Source organism: Silurus aristotelis (genome assembly GCF_946808225.1).
Source record: "Silurus aristotelis genome assembly, chromosome: 21".
NCBI classification, from domain to species: domain Eukaryota; kingdom Metazoa; phylum Chordata; class Actinopteri; order Siluriformes; family Siluridae; genus Silurus; species Silurus aristotelis.
This window is the reverse complement of record NC_139594.1, coordinates 4,870,266-4,893,944: the sequence shown is the minus strand read 5'-3', so window position 1 is coordinate 4,893,944 and position 23,679 is coordinate 4,870,266. Positions and strand designations below refer to the sequence as shown.

Sequence of the window (23,679 nt, the reverse complement as noted above, 5' to 3'; positions counted from 1 at the left end):
TGAACTATGGATATGACGACATGGAAACTCTTCGCTTGCTGAAGAAGTGTATGTAATCTGTGGAACCTGGCCTGATAAGCTAAATAACTGGCATGCATTTGGATGGGAACTGACTTGAAAGTGACTTGACCCAAAGTCATTAATTTGGTTCATTCCGCTGAAATGACTCATTGGATCCCCAGATTTGAACCATCATAGAAGATAAATCTTGCTCTCCTTTCCTAACTTCTCCTCTCGACACCTGCGTGTTTCGTGCATCTCGAGTGCCACGATTATCTCCTGATAGGGATTATCCGCCTAAATGCTGATTTTGAGCTCATCTGATGTTATGTTATGCAGGCATAAATCCATCCATCTTGCAAAACTAAAAACCCTCCAAACATAGGAAATGTGCAATAAGCTGATTCACAGCGATAAACAATGTTCGTCTGCTAAGCGAAGAGTTGGGTCTTGGATTGATTCCTGAGAGTCAAGAGAAGTTCAATATTTTGAATAATAAAATAAATGTAATTCAGTTTTATTTTTGTAGTCGTGCTACATTGGATTTTGTCCCAAAGCAGAGATATATAGGTTGTAATGTATATGTTTATCCCTAATGAGCAAGCTAGGGGTAACAAAGAAGAACCTTGAGAGAAACCAGACTAAAAAAGAGAACCCATCCTCATCCGGGTAAACAAGTCAAAAAGTTTTGAGACCAGCTTAATTTACAAGAAAGTACTGTAAGTATTTTCACACTATCACCTGCAAAATAGTCCACTTGCACAGCAATACAGTGCTCCAGGTGTTCCTGTCACTTCTGGAATGTGTCCTGGAAGTCTTATTTTTGAAGCACCTTCTGCCATTTGCGCTGAATCCAAATCTGGCGAATAGGGTGGGGGGACGTGAGATCACGTGGATTATTCTCAGACGATCATCATGCACAAGTTGACAAACGGTTTCAACGTTTTCGAGGGTTTAGCTCATTGAAGGTCTTTCTGATTTCTTGTCTTCCAGCGATGTTCTTCTGCCGTTCAAGAACACGTGCCACTCAAAACGCCTCGAATGGCTCGTTGCAGCATGTCAATGTCAAACGTATCTTGAGTCAAACTTCTCTGTGGCATATTTGCCGAATTTCACGCAGAATTCCATGTTTGCTCTGTTCTAACTTGCTGTTCTTGATGGAATTGCAGACGTGGTAACCCAGGTGGGCAGAACAGCACCAGTTTAAGTTACTACTATGTCGCACAACCTTCAGAGGTAGTCGCTGCAAAACAAGTGATTTTTGTAGCTCTCCATGAGACTTCGGCAGGGAGTCCACAGGGAGTCTGGCCCACTCTGTATAACCAAACTGCTCCAGTTGTCTCAGGCTTAAAGGGCTGCCTTCTCCAGACTGCATGTTTTCACAGGTGTTTAATAGGATTCAGAAAAGGAATCACACATTGCCATATCAGAATAGTCCAAAATATTGGACTTGACCACTCATGGGCTTTTAACTGGATGTTTTTGGGACGTTATCATGTTCAAATACCCATGAGCTACGCTGAGACGGAGATTTGTGACTCCGGGTAGTACGTAGTTCACAAAGTTGCTTCGTAGTGTTGAGATTTCATTGTGTTGTTCATGATTTAAGGCTTTTTTTGTGCAGATGCAGGAAAAAACATTCAACGCTCCTCCATGTTTAACAAAGGCTTTGCACTTATTTCTATGAAAGCTTCATTTTTGCATCTATGAACATACAGCTTGCCAGAATATCCAAAAAGCAGTTTCTTCCAGAAGCCTTGTGGCTTCTTTATATGCATTACATTTTTTTACAGAAAACATTAGTGTTATTCAAATTTATATTACGATTTATTCCGATTCCTTTGGGCTGCCAACAAATTTCTTTAAATTTGTGTGTATATAAGATTTTTTTTTTTTTAAGAATAAACTGATCATTTTTAACAGACACTGAATCCTTATTCTGTCCTGATTTATTACCTGGATTTAAATGATTAAATTATATTTAAGAAAATAAGTTCTAATTCAGCCAAGCTTTCTGTCTTCAACACAGCATCTCTTTGTTCCTTTGCTCGCTCCCTTATTTTTTTTGTATTTCGTTGCCCTATTTTTCACTCCTCTTCTCTCCTTTTTTATTCTCCCCCTCCTCATCTATTACCCCCGTCTTTGTTCTCGTCTCCCCTGCAGTAGTTATTTTGGGTTGCTTGTTATGTGCAGGGCCCAGAAGGAGAAAAGCTTTACTACATCATCTGGCGTGAAGTGCTGTGTCAGGCTGCAGTGGAGCTGCTGCTAATTATGGCAAACTTTAGCCTAAACAAGTTGCTAATATCCAGCCCGGTGATGGAGCAATTAATCAGGTTTGGACAGGAGGGGATATACAGAGAGAGAAAGAAAGAGAAAGCGAGGGAATGTAAACAAAAAAAGCAAGGGATGCCGAAAGAGATGGAGCGAGTGGAGGAGACGAGGAGGAGAGACGGCCATGTATCAGTGACTCAGCTCTCTCCATGCGGGAGAACAGCTTTCCAGCATCCGTGACTCAGATTCTGTGGGAGACTCATTAGGTGTATGTGTGAGTGAGAACGTATGTGGGCATGCGTGTGTATGTGTGTGTGTGTAATCGCACGTGCGAGGGCTCTTTTGGTCTCTGGAGAGTCCGAGCAGTTGTCATATGACTTGCAGGATGGAGGAGCGTTTTTAATCTCGCTTACCCTGTTATCAGAGCTGGGAATCATGGTGTCTGTCATCCAGGAGCCAAACCGAGAACCTGAGGCGCGGATGGTGATGGGGTTACTCACGCCTGTCAGCTTCCCACAGCCTGGATTTGTAACACACACACACACACACACAATCACAAAGACATGCTGTTATCTGTCTTTTTTATCTGTTTCAAACAAATCTGGTCATTACGAATAGCATATTTGCATTCTCGCAAATCTCTAATGTGCACCAACCAAAGCACAAAGAAGGTTCAAATTTGCACAGTTAATTATACAATACAATAATAATAATAATAAGATATAAATATATATCTTTAAGAGATCCCAAGTATATTGTTTGGTTATACAACATAAGTTTCACAATGCAAGGTATACAAGTCAATGTTGTAGCTTGCTAAAAGGGTTATATTTGTCTAATGGAGAAACATTATAACCTGCAGAAATAATGATAAAATAAATGTTTTTCTGCCTACAGCTCCAGTATATCGACACCTCAACCTGGGGTCAGACATTGCTAGTTATATGCCATAGTGATAAGGACATGATATAGTTTGTAATCAAATTCTGTCAAAATGTCTCAAAAAAATGTCTCGGAATGTCTGATGTGGGAACGAAACCTTTTTCCTCCCCTTTCCAGACTGAAAATAAGTTTAACATACTAGAATTTTAGATGTAAAAAGGGAAAAACATATTTTAGTTCAGAAAAGCTTGTACATTTCTGAACTATACATAGTAATATATAATAAAAACATAATTCAGTTTCTACCAGAAATACTAACTAAATACATGCACATTATGTTTACAAAATTATTGGGACACCTGACTTTTCCCCTAAATTGTGACTACAAAGGTGCACAATTGTATTGTATATCTTACGATGTGGTAGCATGAAATTTTCCCTTCTCTTGAACTAGAAGCCCCTGAAAGCAAGCTCCATGAAGATAAGGTTTGTATGAGTTGGAATGGAAGATCTTGAATGGCCTACTGTAGAGCTCTGACCTGAACCTTATTAAGACCTTTGAGATGAATGTAAACGCTGACTGCACCCCAGGGCCTCCTCACCTCACCTACATCAGTAGCTGACTTCACTAACATCCTTGTAGCTCAATGAAGCTAATGGAAATCTCAATCAAAATCTAGAGTAACATCTTCCCAGAAGAGTGGATGTTTATTATAACAGCTAATGAGGACTTTATGTGGAATTGGATGCTCAAAAAGCACATACCAATCTTATCATTTTGATCTATATAGTGCATTTTGTTCTAAGTGCACGCACAATATGTACTTTCATTGTAACGTTTTGACTCCACCTCTTCCACGTGCATGCTAGCAGATTGTGTTGAGTTGATTTGTTTTAGATTTTCATTCATGCGAGATTTCACACCGAGATTTTCTTCGTCTAATTTGGACGTTCGGTTCAGTATTTGTGTGTTACAATTTTAACTATGACTGAAAAGGTGTTTTTTTTGTATGTTAGACACCACAGTGCCGCAGATTTCTTCAACAATGCCCAACATGAAGGATCAAAAGAACTGAAAATCACCAGAGAGACATCATTTTCCACCTAAGCAGCTCTGTTTCCGTTTATAGTCGATCCTAATCCCGTGTCTTAACCAGTGCTATTGATTATGATAATAATTTGCGGTGTGTCTAAAGTTTGACACACTTTCTTCCAGCTTCTAATTCAATGCAACCGATTCCGCAGAGATTTTCTTTAGAAATCGAAGGCTTTTAAAGGTTTTTAACACTACTGATGTTGATATTCAAATGAAGCGTAACGCAGAATATCATTTTTAAGAATATCGCAATATGTAAATTGTACTGATTTCCATTGTCATTTTCTGTAGCTGCTTTAACCTGACTAAAGTTTGTCCAAATCAAAAGAAATAAAAAAAAACAATGGGCACACCTTAGATTTGTATGCAGAGAACATATTTAATGTTTAATAAACTTTGTTGCATCTTGGTGGAGTATTTGATGGAATCAGCTTAACTGTTACTTTCCTTGCACACAGCCTTTATGTCTATAGAAGTATCAATAGATCTCAGGTTATTGTCACAAGGCAACAGTCCCATTATGTATCTCAAAGTACTCTAAGATCACCCTTCATGGATGGTTACACACTTTATAACTGTTTCCAAACAAAAAAAAAAAAAACCTGGAACGGATTCCTGGTGTTCCTTCAGATAGTTATAGACAATAGAACATGATGACAATATGGTGGGTGATAGTTAGCCTGATATATTTTCTATCACACAGAAAAGGAACTGCAAGTCTCACACTGAAAGGATCACGACGCCTCTCGAGTACGATGGCAGGTTTGACAGGGTTAAACAAAGAAATATCCATAATTAAACGAAGTGACACGAAAGCTCTGCATCTTGTGATTCTGCCTCCAAGAATCAGCGACTGTTTCTGATCAAATAAACAAGCTTATTTCTGCCTGAGCGAGGACAAATTACCTTTCCTCCGATGATCTGTATGTGTGTGGCGTTTGTGATAAAAATACACCGGCACAATTTGTCACATGCCAGCGCGGGTTATACAAAGCCGGTTCTGAAGCGATTAGCGGATCGGCGTCGTTGACTCAGTGTTTGTGTACGTGGATGTCGGTAATAGATGTATGAAAAGGTTTCGATCGGTCATTAAAAGAATCCTGGACGTAATATGCGAGTCAAAATGGCTGATAATACGCGATTAAGCCCTAATTACGGGCAGTGATCTACATAGCTGCGATTGTGCTAGCTTGGGTTTGCATAAATGAATTTGACAGCATTGTATTGAACGGAATTGCAATTGCTGAAGGAGTCGAAGCCGAATTGTCCCGTTTTATGCCGTTTTTATGCTTGCTGGCCAAATGTTTCAGAAGACCTATACTCCTAAAACTTAGAAATGGTTGCATGTGGTATTAGACGTAAGGGCTAAAATTTTATATTGATCACAATCTTGGCTGTAAAGCTATTAGGTGTGAGTAATGTAATTTCACAAGGTCTCGCGGATGCTTAGCTAAGAACGAAGTGAGGCGAAAAACAAAAAGCAAGCAAACGGACAGCTCCAGTACTGATTTTTAATCGTGCCCATAGTCCATGCTGTGTTTCGTCTGAATGCAAAGATTCCAATCAAAACAAGTAAAAAGTGTTACACTTCAAGTTATGCTTAGTCTGTTCAGTTTTATTTCCTCTTCCAAGAGCTTTTTGGATGACAGGGAGACAGAATTTGCTGAAAATGTCAGCTATAAAGATCATATGTCAGTCTGTGTGATCACCTGACCTGACTGTCTTTGTCAATTGTTTGTCACACCAATTATATACGTTAATTATCATGGTAATTCTTTTTTTTTCCAGACTAAGAGAATACACACAAACGCAAGTCTATAATATAAATATTATAGTTAAAAGTTTTTACACATACAGATGGTCCCTAAGTTAAATTTTTCAACTTACGATTTTTCGATCTTATGATGACGATAGTGATACAATAAAATTGTGAAAATATAAAAATAATTCACGTGGCAGGCAAATGTAGCAGTGTATGCACCACCCTCCACTCAGGAACAGGAGCTCGTCCACACACCCGCAGCCACATACATATACTCAATTCAATTCAATTAATTTTTATTTGTATAGAGCTTTTAACAATGAACATTGTCTCAAAGCAGCTTTACACAGATAATGTGGTGATCAAAATTAATAAAATGTTCTTTATAAGTGTAAGTTTGTCACTGTATATACTGTGATTTATACAGTATAGCACTGAAAATTGCTTTATTTTTTTAAATTATGTACAGTAATTTATTAAATAATTAACTAATTTATAGTATACTAACCGATACTGATTTCTTTTAGACTCCTGGGTATGCTAAGCCATGTCTCAACTCTCCATATAGTTCTTAAGTCAGGGATTACCTGTCTTCTTCTTCTTCATCTTTCGGCTTCTTCCATTAGTCCATAGTCCATGGAGACTCCTGTCTGACCTCGTCCGTCAACCTGTCTATCACCACTGCAAACAGGAAAGGGCTCAGACCCGAACCTTGATGCAGTCCAACCTCCACCTTGAACCAGTCTGTTGTTCCTACTGCACGCTTCACTGCTGTCACACTGTCCTCATACATGTCCTGCACCACCCTCACATACGTCTCTGACTTCCTCATACAATACCAAATTTCTCTCTTCGCACCCTGTCGTACGCTTTCTCTAAATCCACAAATACACAATGCCATTCCTTCTGACCTTTTTTATACTTCTCCATCAACATTCTCAAAGCAAATAATGCATCTGTAGTGCTCTTCCTCGGCATAAAACCATACTGCTGCTCACAAATGTTCACCCTCTTCTCTCAGCCTGGCTTCAACTACTCTTTCCCATAACTTCATGGTGTGACTGATCAACTTAATTTCCCTGTAGTTACTGCAGGTCTGCACATCTCCCTTATTCTTAAAGATCAGTACAGCACACTCCTTCTCCATTCCTCAGGCATCCTCTCATTACCTGTACAAAAAAATATTTATACATATTTTGTGTGTGTGTGTGTGCAAACAAAAGCTGATAGACTGCATGAATGTACAGCCTGAGCTACAAAGAAATCAGCCATGGTTTCCCTTTTTGCTTCTTTAGGTCATGCTAGATGGTGTACTGCTCAATTCAGTTCATTTTAATTTGTAGAGCGCTTCTAAGAATGCACATTGTTTTAAAAGCAGCTAAAAAGTACAAAATACAAAACTAAAAATGATATATTATACCGAATTAGCTTCCTGTTTGAAAGACAGGGAAACTGGTTCAGGCTTGCAGATGCCCTCATTTAGCAGTTCTTACAAAATGTGAGTACAGATGGTTCAAACAAGTGCTAGAGCTGTCTAGTCAGTCACCTACACTGACCGATTCCACCTAAAGTAAATCTATAACTGTTAAATGTCAAGGCAGTGAAATATACAAAGAAATGTCATCTGAGATTTTGTCTGAATAAGCTGTTCCTCAGACTTTTGGGGATGGAATTGAAAGATCATACATTTTCTTACTGAATGGGTTTTGTATGGATGGATGGCAGAGAAGGACACACCCGGTTCCCTATAGTTGGCATTTGGGTGCAGCTCAAAGGGCATGTTGTGGAACCCACTAGGCTAAAAATGCTTTGGGGTTTGTCTTGCTACAACATGAACAGAGTAAACATAATACTATCAAAATCCAATGGTTCCTTATGGGTTCCTTTTGGATGTTTACTATTTGCTGTAGCACTCGACATAGAACTTCGAAAATGAAACTAAACATATGCCACTATCCAAAAAGATTTGAAAAAGGTTTTACAAGCTTTACATACTGGAAATAAGGAATAAGAAATAGACTAATTTAGAGTCAGTCAGAGAGAATAGTGCAAATGCAGAATTATACTATTATATGTTCCTTTTGTCATTTTGTCATCTAGCTATTAGGTTTTGAAGATTTTAGCAGCTACAGGCTAATGAGGCAATGGCAAACGGCTTGGATTAACATTCCAAAGCAATTGACACAAGAGGTTATTTTCATCTTCAGGTAATTGTAGTCATATAAAAAGCTTTAAAATTGCATAATTCAAAGATAATCAGTTCTCCATTTAGCATTAGGGCTTTCCTCACAGTTCTCAGTGTGAATATGAGCGTTAACAACGTGATCGCACTCATCTGCACCCACACAAACCATTCTCTCTCTCTTTCTCTCACCCAGTTTCTGCATGCAGGAGTGTAGGCGCGTCTCCAGCAACAGGACTCTCTGCCGGAGTTCCTCGTAGTCGTAGGCTCCCATCTCCTCCTGGATGGCCATGAGGACCAGCGACAGGTTCCTCACCTCGTCCCTGAGCCGCAGGATCATCTGCGCGTCCGTCTTATACTGCTCTAGCACCGGCAACAGAGGGAGCAGCTGAGCCACTTTGTCCTTTAGGTCCTGGTAGACAGATAGCGGAAGAAAAAATAACTTTTAGGCTTTATTGTATTCTTTTTTGGTTCACTTCTTTGGAAGATAAGAAACCATATGGAAAATTGGCTGCAGTTCAGCAGTTGTGTCCAATCCCATGCAGCCTAGAAAGGTTAGGGGAGATATGCATACCCATCAAAATTACCTGCAGTGAAGCAAAACAACAGATAAATGTTCAAGCCTCAAGTTTATATCTCACTCCATTTGCCAAACATATTTGAAATATCTGGTTCAGATGAAGGAATAGAGATGAAGAACACCTGGACCTGTCATTTGGCTTATGAACACCAATATCATATATATATATATAGATAGATAGATAGATAGATAGATAGATAGATAGATAGATAGATAGATAGATAGATAGATAGATAGATAGATAGATAGATAGATAGATAGATAGATAGATAGATAGATAGAGTGAGGCAGAAAGATAGATCATCTCTTTGAACTCTTTGTTATTCTCCAGTTTTAGCTAGCTGTGTTCTGAAAGGATGCAGCTAAACACAGGAGGCACATTATTGATCACTTATTTGTTGATTTGCTTGCCTGAAAGGTTTCTAAAGCATCTAAGACTAGTGGTGCAAAAATAAACAGTTTTTACTTTTGAGTGGTAAGATATAAAAAGCTTGCAATACAAAGAACGATTAGCGTTAGTGTCAACATAAACTGTGCATTTACAGCATCTATCCATGTTATTCATCCTTAGTACCTACCTGGTCAGGGCTGCAGTTTAATACCCAACTAGTGTTTTTTTTATAAAATAATATACAAATTTAAAAAAAATTTACATTTGTTAGACGATGCCCTGGACAGGTACTACTGCAGATACTTTCCCTTCTGGATTAGGGTACTTCCATTTTGGGTTGAAATCCAAATTTAGATTTAACTCTGAATATTTAAAGCATACATTTACAGACAGCATTGCTGCTTTATAGGAACTGTGTAAATGATTAGTTTCTAAACTTGAACCTAGCAGAAAATTTAATTTCTCACTAAGCTACAATCAACAAGCAGTACAAAGTCAAGTCAAGTCAAGTTTTATTTTATTTCAAGTTTCATAGAGGCTCATCGTTCCATTTCTGCTTTTAGTATTATGTCATTGCATACCGTTATGACTTGACTGCTCGCTGAGGCATGAGCCCTCAGAATGCTGACTCGTTTCAGATTGATGATCGTCCTGGCGGATTTTGCAACATCTGTTGAAAAGATGTCCTCACTATAGACTTATTTGGTTTTTGCCTCGGTAGAAAAATGTTTGCAGTTAGTAAACCCTTGTGGAAAAATCCACATGTGGCATCTGTGACTTTGAGAAAGAACTTCGAAATGAACAGATGGAGCAGTCGATCGAATTAATAATTAAAAATGAATGCGGATGTACAAAACAGCATGCAGTCAGTGAAGGAATGCTTTGGGACAGAGGGAACAGTGTGGGCCTTAGGCCATTTGACTGGGTAGTGAAAGAGCTCCTGGCACTGTAACATTGCCATGTCTGGTTCAGCAGTTTTCATTTAAGGATTCTTTTGCCTAGTATTACAAATTGTTTAACGCTTTGGTCAAATCTGTGGCCAAGTCTTTATGCAAGATCGGGGTAGTTTGGTGGATGGTTTCATCATTGCAACATCTTAGCAACTGAAAGTTTAAGGTTTATTTACTGGTTTTTACCAGTGGGCATCACTTGTACAACTGAAACATAATTTGTTAGCAATTGAATGCCTTCTTTTATTCATATAGCCAACCCTCTCATCTTGTTTCATCCCTTTTCCAGCTCCTGTCAAACCTAACAGTCATTCATCTTCATTATATGCTCCATCCTGGTCAGGAATATGGCAGACCTTGCATCAAGGTAAGCCACCATACATTGCCAGCTACCATGCTCACACATTTAGACCTTTGGGGCATTTTTTTTATAGACAATCAAATACTGGAATGTTTTAGGGGAGGAAACTATTGGAGAACATGGCAAACTGGTGGTGGTAGCTCAGTGGTTAAGGCTTTGGATTTTGGATCAGAAGGTCACAAGTCCAAGTTGAAGTACAATTGCACAGTTGTAAGTCGCTCTGCATAAGGGTGTCTGCCAAATGCTATAAATGCAAACTGAACACCATACACACAGCAAATCAAGTTCAGAAAACAAGACCCCCAGGCTTAGGGACAACCACCTACTGCTCCATTGTGCTGCATAAAACAGAAATTAATGCAACACATTGAAACCAATATCTCTTACTGCCATCACACATTGTTTAAACTCTACTTGAGTCTGGACCTCTGGTTTAAAAAGACAATAAATCTGTTTCCTGGACCACACCTGTCTTTAGCTTGAACATCATTCAAACATATCAAACTGTAGGTAAAAGCATCCTTGCATGCAGGAAGTCTGATAATCTTTTACCAAATGCCTGCAATTACTCTGCATGTTCAAGAAATAAGTAAAGAGCATCATTGAGCTTGATGATTTCTCTAATCAATGATTAGTAGCACTCTGTGAACTTTTCCTCTTCGGCTTTTTAACTTCACTTCAAATCCCTCTTTCCTCCCTGATTCAGCGTGGTGCCAGACTTGCAGAAGTGATCTCCAGTGAACCTTTGATTTGACCTCCTTTGATCAGAATGTATGTGCTAACTCAGCTGCACGCTATTCCTCTTTTCAAGTGCCAAGCCTGGGCTCTTCATTTCAAGCTCCATCAGCTTTTTCAGTCTGGGGGTAAGTTAGGGAATTGTGGACCACCGTTCTGGGTGCAGTTACACGGTGGCCAGAGCTATTACAGCGTAAAGTACGACCACCTCAGACATTACCATTGTTGCTGTTTTGTTTTTGTTTGTGTTTCCTGATGTCAAAGGGACACATTTTGTCGTATTAGGCATCAGTGTAAATGTGTTAACATGTCTGGGTAATATGAAAATTCATTTTACTGTCCAGTGGTGAGCATTGTAGACAATTATAATATCCTATATTGTAACTACTCTCTAACATCACACACCACACCTAATAAACAGGTGAGCAAACACTGGTCCAATTTGTTTGTGACATTTATTCTTTAAGGTACAAGACTTACTTTATAATTTTATCAGCTATACACTAACCAGGTTTAATATTACGACATTATAACATTATGTGCGGTGTAGTGAAAAACACTGATTATCATTGGCACTTGTAGTGGGTGGGATATATTAGACAGGAAGTGAACATTTTGTCCTCAAATTTGTGTTAGAAGCAGGAAAAATGGGCAAGATTAGGATTTTGAGCAAATAGTGATGTCTAGACGGCTGGGTCAGAGAATCTCCAAAACTGCAGCTCTTGTGGGCTGTTTCCAGTCTGCAGTGGTCAGTATCTATCAAAAGTGGTCCAAGGAAGGAACAGTGGTAAACCGGTGACAGGGTAGTGACTGAGGCTCACTGATGCACGTGGTGAGCGAGGGCTGGTCCGTGTTGTCCAATCCAACAGCTCAACTTGCTGAAGAAGTTCATGCTGTTGATGCTCGACAGGTCAGAACTGTATTGGCAGCAAAAGGGGGAGCAACACACTATTAGGCAGGTGGTCATAATGTTATGCCTCATCGTTGGCTATTATGTTATGCCTGGTCAGTACATTATAGATACTGTAATACCTCGGTACTCATCGGCTGTGGAACTTGTCAAATTCAGTACTCGTCACATTATGGACAACTAAAAATATTTTGGCAATCGTCGTATGTTCGGAACTCAACACGGAACTGAAACTTGTGAGTGCTTCAGTCTGACGGTAGAACAGATGCATAAAGAGTCTCATGTTAGCTCTCAAATAGTGCCCTCCAAATCATTCTCTTTTGTGCTTTCTGTGCAAAAGCCTTTTTTTTTGTACCCTAAATCATGGGTCCCAAAGTGGTTAAAAATGCTAGCAAGAAGCCTGGAAAGGATAGCAATTAGCTTTTTACAGAGTGACAAAAGAAGAAAAAAAGTGTAAACCTTTAAAACCACTGTAAAGTGAAGTTGAATGTTATTTTATATACAATATCTGATTACAGGATTGCTTTGTATGCCTGTCAAAAACATCATTATACAATTCGCCAAGTAAAATTGTATATTTTGAGGAATCTTTATAAATTTTCTTTATTCCTAATACTTATATGTACATTACTACATAAAAAAATGCTTGTTCGGTACTCGTCAGTTTCAGCACTTGTCGCCAGTTCTGGAACGAATCACAGACGAGTACCAAAGTGGTACTGTATTATTATATTATTTATTGACTGCACAATGCAGGCAAACTTGAGATCTGTAGCTTTTCTGTCCAATGAGACACTTATTTAGGCCATACACAGAAATGTGGAGCCTCATTGTGTCATTATTTTGCCACCAAAATGAAGTCTTTGGGTCTAACAGGGCCACCCCATTGTAAAACACCCTGCTAGTGCCAGAGCTCATACATCATGCGGGGGATTAGATATTTAAAGGGGAATGAAGAATCAGGTGTGTATCAATACCATTGGTAGGCGCAGGAGTTGTGGCTGCTTCTTCCTTGTTAAGGTTTGTTGTAAATCTGGTGATGGAACGCCTCTCAGACCGGCCGCGCTGCGTCATAAATCTCATTTTCCCATTTTGAGTCATGAAAATTTGGTCTCATTAATCTCCCGGCCTGCCACAAGCGACTTTGAGCTCCCCACATTCATCAGTTGCTCATGGTAAAATAAAGTCTGCCTTCTGCAGACCGGCCCTTTGAACCAATGCATCAGCACCACGGCAAGACTTCCCTAAAAAAACCCAGACTTTTATTCTTTATTCATTTAAAATTTATTGACAGATGAACCGTGATTTTAAGGACGTGTTTTGAATAATTCTCTTTGGAATGACTGGTGAGAGAGGTGGAGTGACATGATTGAGTTTAGACTCAGGAAAGACCGGATCCCTGAGGCAGACATACTATCCCAGGCTCTCCTCCTATCATTAGGCAAGATGGAACTTGGTCAGAATATTAAAGCCTGCTTTAGTATATGTGCTAGGGCTCAGGCTAATCTCAGATCCTGGAGGATGAGTGGGTCACCGAATGCAACACAGTTTTAAGAAGATGAAAAAGTGCACTAATCGCAAGCCCTTCTTAGTCTTTGGGAGATAAGTGGGGCATAACGTAGGCTTATCACTAAAAAAGGATGCGAAAATAGAGAAACGCTTTTATCCACACAAACACACACTCACACATGTGTGCCTGCTTATTAAAGACAAACCTTTAATCTCACTTCAGGTCCTCATTTAAATGCCTTTGAAATCCCTCTAAGGAGCAGCGCTAAAGGGCTCGATTAAACACAGTGTTTGTGTCTCTTCGCCATTTCTGATGTGATGTATCTCTCAGAAGAGTTGTGCATACACCATGAGCGCTCAGTGCCTCAGTGCCGGCATCGTTTGACCTTTTAACCGGTTTCACATAATCAGCTAGTCACCTAACCTTGCACGAGTTTAATCAAGGATGCTTAGGTTTTAAGGTGCAGCTTCAGGACCTCAGTCTAAGGTGCAGTAGGTAAAAAGATTTACGATTGATGTCTTTTCGCAATAAAATCGCACAGCTTTGCGTACAGTATTTACTGTATAGCGCACAATTTATCAGGATGACATGGGACCTGAAATGCCTCCATATATACATCTACCCCTATACTGTTATATATCTATAAAGTGTATTCCTCCAAGGCATTTGAAGACTAATACAATGGCAGCAAAAAAAAGCCAGTTTCAGTCAACTCAAGAACCATCTGACAACTTCGGAGGTGTGAACAGATTATTTGTATGATCTGTATGGAGAGCCGAGAAAATAATCATGTACATAAATATTGACATGGTATTTTCACGACTTTGAATTAACCCACATAATTCTTGCTTTATTGTTAATATTAATTTGATCAATTTTATTATTATTATTATTATTATTATTATTATTATGAAAGCCAACATTTGTAAATTCTACTCTTCCTACAGTATATGCCCCAAACTCACCAGAGTCCTTCAGACATCTTCTCACTTAGTATGCTTTGTCTTTTCTTACTAACTGCATTACAGATTTTCCATTACAGAAACTCACAATGGCCAAATGCCCATTAAAAAGCTTTGACTGTAAAAACATATAAATCTTTCAATCTACATTCACAAACATGCGACATTCATCCTGTCTCAGTGTGTTCTGCATTTTCTCAGTGATTCGAATTATTCAGTTTAATTTAAATTCAATTTTATTTGCATAGTGCTTTTAAAATGGACAATTTCTCTCTCAAAGCAGCTTTACAGGGATAAAGTGGTTATAAAAGATTGTATAAGTTTTTCCTATAATTGTAAATTTGTCCCTACTGAGTGAGCCAGTGGTGACTGTGGCAAGAAAAAACTCTGAGATGGTATTGAGAGGGCCTAAAAAGGAACCCATCTTCATCTGGGTGACATGGAATGTCCATTCATTACAGTTCCATCATTGTTAAGGTGTTAAAGGTGATTAAATGCATCATGTGGTCCCGAGCCATTGGAGAAGTTATTTTTATTATATTAATACAGTCCAAATCCATCCTTAAAGTTCTGGTTATGTTTAAGTCAGAATTCTGGTTTTGAACTGTTAAAACTTGTATAGATGTATAGACTTAAACATGTTTTGCTGTAGTAAATGATAACATATCCCCCAAACTCTTATAGACGTTTAGTCTTGGAAAAGGTTTGGAGCCTGGATTGGAATGTTCATGATTCAATTCAATTCATTTTTATTTTATTTGTATCCCCAATGAGCGATGCATTGATGGCAAGGAAAACTTCATTAAGCAATGTTAGGAAGAAAACCTAAAAGTAACCAGACTTAAAACAGAGCACATCTTCATTATAATTTGAACTGTAAAACTCACACCACCGGCATTCTTATGGCTTAAAGCTTGTGGCTTCTCTCTCTTTCACACGTTGTGCGTATAACAGAGACTCTCACATCATCAATCTCTCTATCAATGCCACACACTCTCTCCATCCATTTCTCTATCAATTTACAGGTTGTAACACACACACACACAATCTCTTTCCACATATTTCTTTCGATCAATCTACCTGTAATGCCCACTCACTCACCCACTCACTCACTTAAACTGACTTTCTGACTTGTATCCCTCTGTTTGTCATCAGTCTTTCTAGCAGTATCTGTCTTGCTTGCTATCTGTCTGTCTGTCTATCTGTCTGTCTGTCTGTCTGTCTGTCTGTCTGTCTGTCTGTCTGTCTGTCTGTCTGTCTGTCTGTCTGTCTGTCTGTCTGTCTGTCTGTCACCCTTACCTTCTTTCAACTTTAAAGAATTGTCAAGCTTATGAAACTGTTCCTAACTTTCAGACTGGCTTTGTCAAGCCAAGAACTTTATAGGGTTCAAATAATATCATAGAGTATCTACAGTACAGTTATAAGGAAAGGTCTGTAAGATGAGTCTTGACTCACTGACAGGTCCTGCAAGTTAAAAAAGGAAGGATACAGAGATACAATTATACAACGTGTTGTAGGCAGGTACTGTATGGGTGGTATTTGTACAGTATTTGAACCTCTACTTTGTTAATGCTATACTTCTGATGACACTAGAACGATATTAGTAAGCAATTTGTAACAAAGCGAATTTGTCTTGTATTTGTGTGTCATCATGCCATTCTAGTGCCATTCAGGTGGATTACTAAAGCAGTTTCCAAACACCTGAGTGACTCATCAAAATAGAGCTGTACCAATTTAAAGAGTCTGACTCATTTCTGTTTTGCTATTTTCTATATTTTATAAAAATCTTCTTTCGGCTGCTCCGGTTAAGGGTCGCCACAGCGGATCATCCATCTCCATACTACTCTGTCCTCTACATCTGCCTCTTTCAAACCAACTACAGTACCTGCATGTCTTCCTTTACCACATCCATGAACCTCCTCCTTGGCCTCCCTCTTTTTCTGCTTCCTGGCAACTCCATCCTCTTCTACCGATATACCCCGTGTCCCTCCTCTGCACATGTCCAAACCATCTCAATTGCGCTTCTCTTACTTTGTCCCAAAACATCCTACATGCACTGTACCTCTAATAAACTCGTTTCTAATCCTGTCCATCGTCATCATACCCAAAGAAAATCTCAGCATCTCAGCATCTTCACCAGAGTCCTATAAACTTTCCCTTTCACTCTTGCAGATACTCTTCTATCACAAATCACTCCTGCTATCACTCTTCTCCACCCACTCCACCCTGCCTGCACTCTTTTCTTCACTTCTCTAACACACTCTCCATTACTTTACACTGTTGACCCCAGGTACCTAAACTCCTCCACCTTCTCCACCTCACCACCTCTTCTCCCTGCAACCGTACCACTCCACAACCCTCCCTCTCATTTACACACATGTACTCTGTCTTACTCCTACTGACTTTCATTCCCCTTCTCTCCAGCACGTACCTCCACCTCTCCAGGCTCTTATCAACCTGCTCCCTACTTTCACAACAAATCACAATATCACCTGCAAACATCATAGTCCATGGAGCCTCCTGTCTGACCTTGTCCATCAAGTTTAAACAGGAAAGGGCTTAGAGACGATCCTTGATGCAGTCCCACTTCCACCTTGACCAGTCTGTCATTCCTACTGCACACTTCACTGCTGTCACACTGTCCTCATACATGTACTGCCCCACCTTTACTTACATCTCACACACACCTGACTTTTCATACAATACCACAACTCCTCTCTCGGCACTGCTCTCCTGCACTTCCTCATTCCACCACCACGTCTCTTTTTCTTTCTTTCAATTTTCAATTTCTAACTGTCTCCCTTATCACTTCTGCAGTAGTTGCCCAATATCCCAGCACCTCTTCACCACCACCGAGCCCTAGTCTGACCTCTTCCCTGAACCTCACACAACAGTCTTCGTCCTTCAGTTTCCACCATCTTATTCTTCTTTCAGTTCTCACTCCCTTCCTCTTCTTCTTCACCTCCAAAGCCATCCTACAGACCACCATCTTATGCTGTCTAGCTACACTGTCCCCAGCCAACACCTTACAGTCTCCAATCTCCTTCAGGTTGCATCTCCTACATAGCACATAGTCCACCTGTGTGCACCTACCTCCACTCTTATATGACACTCTATGATCCTCCTTCTTCTTAAAATAAGTGTTCACCACTGCCATTTCCATCCTTTTAGCAAAATCTACCACCATCTGCCCTTCCACATTCCTCTCCTTAAAGCCATACCTACACATCACCTCCTCATCACCTCTTCACCTACATGCCCATTAAAGTCTGCCCCAATCACTAATCTTTCATTCCTAGGTACACTTTCTACCACTTCATCTAACTCACTCCAGAATTTTTCCTACTCCTTCAACTTACAACCCACTTCTGGAGCATAAGCACTGATGACATTTATCATCAACCCTTCAACTTCTACATTTATGCTCATCACCCTATCAGAAACTCTCCTCAACACAAATACACTCTTCCTAATCTCTTCCTTCAAAATCACCCCTACACCATTTCTCCCTTCTATCCACACAATGATAGAACAGTTTAAACACCTCCAATGTTCCTGGCCTTACTCCTTTTCCACTTGGTCTCCTGAACACACAACATATCTACCTTTCTCCTCTCCATCATATCAGCTAACCCTCTCCCTTTACCAGTCATAGTATCAACATTTAATGTACCAACCCAAACCTCCACTCTCCTCCACTTTTCCTTTCCCTGCTGTCTCTGAGACATCTTCCTCCTCCCCTTCTCCTCTTTAGGCCAACAGTAGCCCAGTTTTCACCGGTACCCTGTTGGCTAACGATACCTGTGGTGGTCGTTGTTAACCCGGGCCTTCCTAACAAAACCCTCCCCATTTATCCGGGCTTGGGACCGGCACTAAGAATAACAACAATAATGGCTGAGTTTTATATATATATATCTGAACTAGAAAATTTGTGTTCTTAATTAGCAAGTACAGTCTTTTTACTCATTTTGGGCAACTTTTCCACCACATTTTAATTAAAGATAAACTTAGGGACTCATTTACATTTTATAAATGTAAAATGAATATTTGTAATATATTTATTTCTGAAGATCTCCTGGAAAGAGCTGTGGGAAATGGAGACATTCAGGGCAAGCTTTACCATCCGGGCTGCCTATGATATCCTGCCTTCTCCCGCAAAACTAAGCCAATGGTATGCTGAGGACCCCACGTGCCCTCTATGCCCAGGTCTAGCAACACTGAAGCACATCTTAGTGGGATGCAAGACCAGCCTCACCCAAGGGCGTTACACCTGGCGGCACAACCAGGTGCTGAAGTGTCTTGCTGCAGTGTTGGAAAATCGACGGACAAATGTGAATGCCCTTCCTCCCCCATCATCCCAGTGGCAGCCAACACCATTTGTTCGGGAGGGCGAGGGTCAAGCCAACCTCACCACCATAAGATCAGACTATGGTCAGCTGGGTAGAGCACGGGACTGGAAGCTGCTGGCAGACTTGAATAAGAAACTATGCTTCCCAGCTGAAATTGCAGCCACCAACCTGCGACCAGACCTTGTTCTATGGTCAGCCTCGCTCAAACTTGTCTACATCATCGAGCTCACCGTTCCCTGGGAGGGTGCAGTGGAGGAGGCCTATGAACGGAAATGGCTGAGGTACGCTGAACTTGCAGCCGATGCACAACAACAAGGCTGGAATGTAAAGGTACGCCCAGTGGAAGTAGGTTGCAGAGGGTTCGTAGCCACCACAACATCCAGGCTACTCAGGGAGATGGGAGTACGAGGGAAGGCCCACTAGCAGGCGGTCAAAGACCTCTCTGCAGCTGCGAAAAAGGGAAGCCAGTGGCTGTGGGTGAAGAGAAAAGACTCCGCCTGGGTCTTTAAGCGAGTTAATGGCATCTAGGGAGTGAACCTGGGACACTAGGATTCACTGCTGAACCCTCTGGAGGTGTCGTGGGCCTATCAGCGAAACACCCAGGAAGGAGGGCGCCCACTTGACAACCCAAAGGGTGCCATTACTCAGTGGACCTTTCCACAGAGTCTTAGCGGTGCCTAACTATACTGAGTTGAGAAAGGAGCCACCTCAGGAGAAGGAAGTACTGAGGAGTAGTGTGGCAGAGGGTGCCACCACTGAATAGATCATCCCACAGAGTCTCATTGGTGCCTCAAGTATGTATCAAGGGATATCAACATCAAGTCCTACACAACAGATCTGGAAAAATGCTTCGGGACAATATCTATTGATAAAAGTGAACAGAAAGCAAAACTGAATTAAATTTAATACAAGTGTTAATTATACTTGTGTAACAGATCTATGAAGTGACATGAGGCATGGCTTCATGATGTGCAGTGGCTAATAGGAGGTGAATTTCACGACATAATCCTGATTCTGGAGTAATATTTAATCAGGGGATTGTAAACAAGTAAATGATGTATGTTTTCAAACTTAAAACATAAAACAAAAAGGTACAAAACAAACAAAAACCATAAAGAGACAAATAAGAGATGCTCGTAGGGTACCAATGATCCTGTTCCTTTTCTTCTTTCCAGACCTGACTGATTCATCCTGACACCCTACCTCTGGATTAGGTTCTTTTTGATTGAAGACCACTTGTTGCTTCTGAGGATAGTTCCATTGTTTAAAGATCCGTTAAGTAACTGGGGAGGGTTCCAATCAAGAACCAGAAAGATGAATCTGGACTGTAATTAATATAAACATTGTCTGCTACAATAGCTTAGGACTACATATGCAAACAATTGATAATCTCAACAATAATGGAACTATAATGAATAGACATTCAGTGTCACCCAGATGATAATGGGTTCCCTTTTGAATCTGGTTCCTCTCAATGTCCTCATATCATCTCAGGGAGTTTTCCATTGGCATATAACCACTGGCTCACTCATTAGGTATAAACTTGAGAGTCTCGTTTACAAATGTAACATTTATATTCGTAATCTATTTATCTCTGTAAAGTTGCTTTGGTTGTAACAATACACAGCTGTATAGAAAACGAGTGTTAATTAACCGCTAGCGTGATTCTGATGCATTAACAGGCATGTGGAATGGCCCTGTGATGTGCAGTGGTTAATGGGAGATGTATTTTGTGACATAATCCTGACACTGGAGTCACATTTACTCAGGGGATTAGTACTTTTACTCACACAAAGGAATTATGTACTTTGTCCATTACTGATTTCAGTAGCTTACAAGCTATGCTAGTCAGTGAGTTGGATGCTAGCATTTGGAAATACAGAAGTACACTTTATAAAGGACATTTTGGATAAGTTGTGTAACTTCATAAAAGTAGTGCTGTGGTGAATAATAATATCTACAATAATTATAAATATCTTTATAATTCAATTAGCATTATATTTCATCCGCAACAATGCAAGTCTTAGCTTTATGAGATAGCTCTATTAGTCTCATATCTACTGTAGAACATGTATATCTGTATTTTTATACCCCCAAAGTACACTGTTGCAATATTTTACTACATATTACTTTAGATTGCAGTATTTGTTTTTTTTTTTTATAGCAACTAGGTGTAATTTTGTAATATTTGCCTTGCAAGACTTTCCTATAAGAGATAAAGGAATGAACTTGTAAGGAACAAACTTATAGGCACTAAACCTGTTTGGGACAATTTCCAAACACTCTACAAATCAACCTGAGTTTAATTGAAACCTATGATCCTGTATGTGTGATATTTTTTCCCAGTGTAAATATATATAAATCATATAAACATATATATGAATGAGATTCCAATAAAAACAAACTGAAAACATACCTGAAAACTCTTGGGGTTGAGGCTGCGTGGGTTCTCCGAAGCCGTCTTCAATCTACCATCCACCGTTTTCATCAAGTTCTCCGTGTCCCTGACGTACTGTAAATCCCTGTATGTCCTTAAATCCAACACCTCCATCGACTGGGTGATGTTCTGGACCTGTCAATCACACACATATACACACATACACACTCGGGTCACTGTGAGTTAAGCCTTTGAGTTTGTTTGGGTCTGAAAGGATCGCATGGCCTCAAGAGGTTTCAGATGTCTCTATACACACACACACACACACACACACACACACACACACACACACACACACACACACACACACACACACACACACACAGTATGGAGTGTTATTATAAAAGAAGCCAGTCAAAGCTGTTACATTCTGAAGGCATCTTTGAGATCTCGTGCTGAGTGCGACTGACCCCAGGTGTCCTCATTAGTGTGTACTTTCTTAGACAGAGGTGTTCGAGACTCACAGCTGCTGCCTGAGCCCCCCACACGCCAACACACACATTATCCCACTCCATAGTGTGCTCAATTGTGTGTCTTTCTTTGTGTATGTGTGTGTTTTATTTTTTTGAGCTGCCAACATTCGCATGTTTGGTGTAAAGCTCTACGCTTTAACGCTAAAGTCATCATGGTAAAAATGTATCAATGTGTTTTTTTGTTCCTTTAAATGAAAATTACAGATCAGCCAATCAGCATGAATCAGGACTGACTACCTCACTCTGCTTTCTGTGTATATTACGTTAGTAATCTTCACTCTGGTGCTCTCATCTCGACTCTTATCCCTTTTGAAAGATGTGCTAAAGTGACGCATTTGCTTTCTATTGAGGTCAATGACGAATGTTTTGAGTTCACAAGTTCAGTTAAAAAAAAATCAATAAATGTTGGTCGCTGGAATTAGATGTTAAATATAGTTTACAAATTTAAGTTTATACATTTTATAAAGTATACATTTATTAAGTCGTTACCAAAGAATAAATGTTCACAAATGTCTCTTTGAGTTCCTTAGAAGTATTTGACATGATCACATTAACCTAAACATATATCAGATTATTGAAACTAGATCTAGATACACTATATTGGGACACCTGATGTTTCAGCCATATGGGCTTTCATTCCCTGAAATGGTAGTAGAAGATTGGGAATGCACAATCGTATAGGATTTCTTTGGATGCGGTAGCATAACATTTTCCCTTAATTGGAACTAGGAGACCCATACCTGTTCCAGTATGCCCTGTGGACAAGATATGCTTTACATGGATTGGAGTGGAAGATCTCCTGCTATAGAGCTCCAACTCACCTACATGAGTACCTAAATTTACTAACACACTTGTGGCTTAATGAATCTCACACAAATCTCCACAAACACAGACAAAATCGAGTGGAACATCTTTCCAGAAGAGTGGAAGTAATTATAACAGCAAATAGGGACTAAATGTAAATGGGATGTTCAGAAAGCAGATAATCTAATGGTCAGGTGTCCACAAACTTTTGTCTGTATAGTGTATGTCTGTGAAAATTCTCAGTCATCCAGGTGCCAGTGGTTAATGCAGAGATACAGTAGGTAAAATATTACTTCAGAAAAAAGGAAAAGTGGTCCCTTAAAACTTTCACTTGAGTACAAAATGTATTTAAGTATCCAATATTGTGATTATTACTGCTATAATTTTCCTACTATCAGTTTTGTCTCAAGACAAAATCAACTGCTTTATTGCTTAATTAGCTCTTAGCACACCAATCTATTAATAGAATGATATTAATGAGTCAAACACTAATTGATATCTATTAAAATGATCATGAGCCCAAAACCTTCTTTTCAACGACTTCAAAAAAATTATGTAAATAAGGCCACAGAAGTTAAAGTCAGGAGTTTCTTCCATCATTTATTCCTCTCTAAATGTTCTGCTTGCTGTTAAACTGTTTAGCAGATTCCCTTCTCCAGAGCAACTTTCAATTATCTTATTTATACAACTGAGCAGTTTCAGTTCACGGTTGAGTTCCAATACACTAAAGTTTACACCTGACCACTAGATTGGTATGTGCTTTTTCAACATCCCATTTCACATTTAGTCTCCATTTGCATTTAATAATAACCTCCACTCTTCTGGGAAGATGTTCCACTACATTTTGTAGTGTGCTTATGGCAATTCGTGTGAGATTCATTCAGTCACAAGAGTGTTAGTAAAGTCTAGTAGGTGAGGAGGCCTTGAGTGCAGTCAGCATTCCAATTTATCCCAAAGGTGTTTAGTTGGGTTGAGCTCAAGATTGAGCTCAAGAGCTTAAGATCCAGACCTTCAATGAAAAGAT

General features: G+C 39.7%; 2 protein-coding genes across 2 annotated transcripts in view; one reads left to right on the top strand and one right to left on the bottom strand.

Annotated features, from left to right (window-relative positions):
• Window positions 1-23,679, top strand: part of LOC310716615 (hemicentin-2) — a gene marked incomplete at its 3' end in the record, with an annotated part of 325,208 nt that overhangs the window by 224,931 nt on the left and 76,598 nt on the right. The window lies entirely within an intron of this gene.
• olfm2a (olfactomedin 2a) overlaps window positions 1-23,679 on the bottom strand; it is a 64,099-nt gene that overhangs the window by 4,119 nt on the left and 36,301 nt on the right. The window contains exons 3-5 of the mRNA XM_083524520.1: window positions 21,358-21,513; window positions 8,386-8,605; window positions 2,685-2,791 (exon numbers count right to left, since the gene is read on the bottom strand). Of these exons, the coding sequence (XP_083380646.1) occupies window positions 2,685-2,791; window positions 8,386-8,605; window positions 21,358-21,513 (483 nt within the window). The remainder of the gene's footprint in view (window positions 1-2,684; window positions 2,792-8,385; window positions 8,606-21,357; window positions 21,514-23,679) is intronic.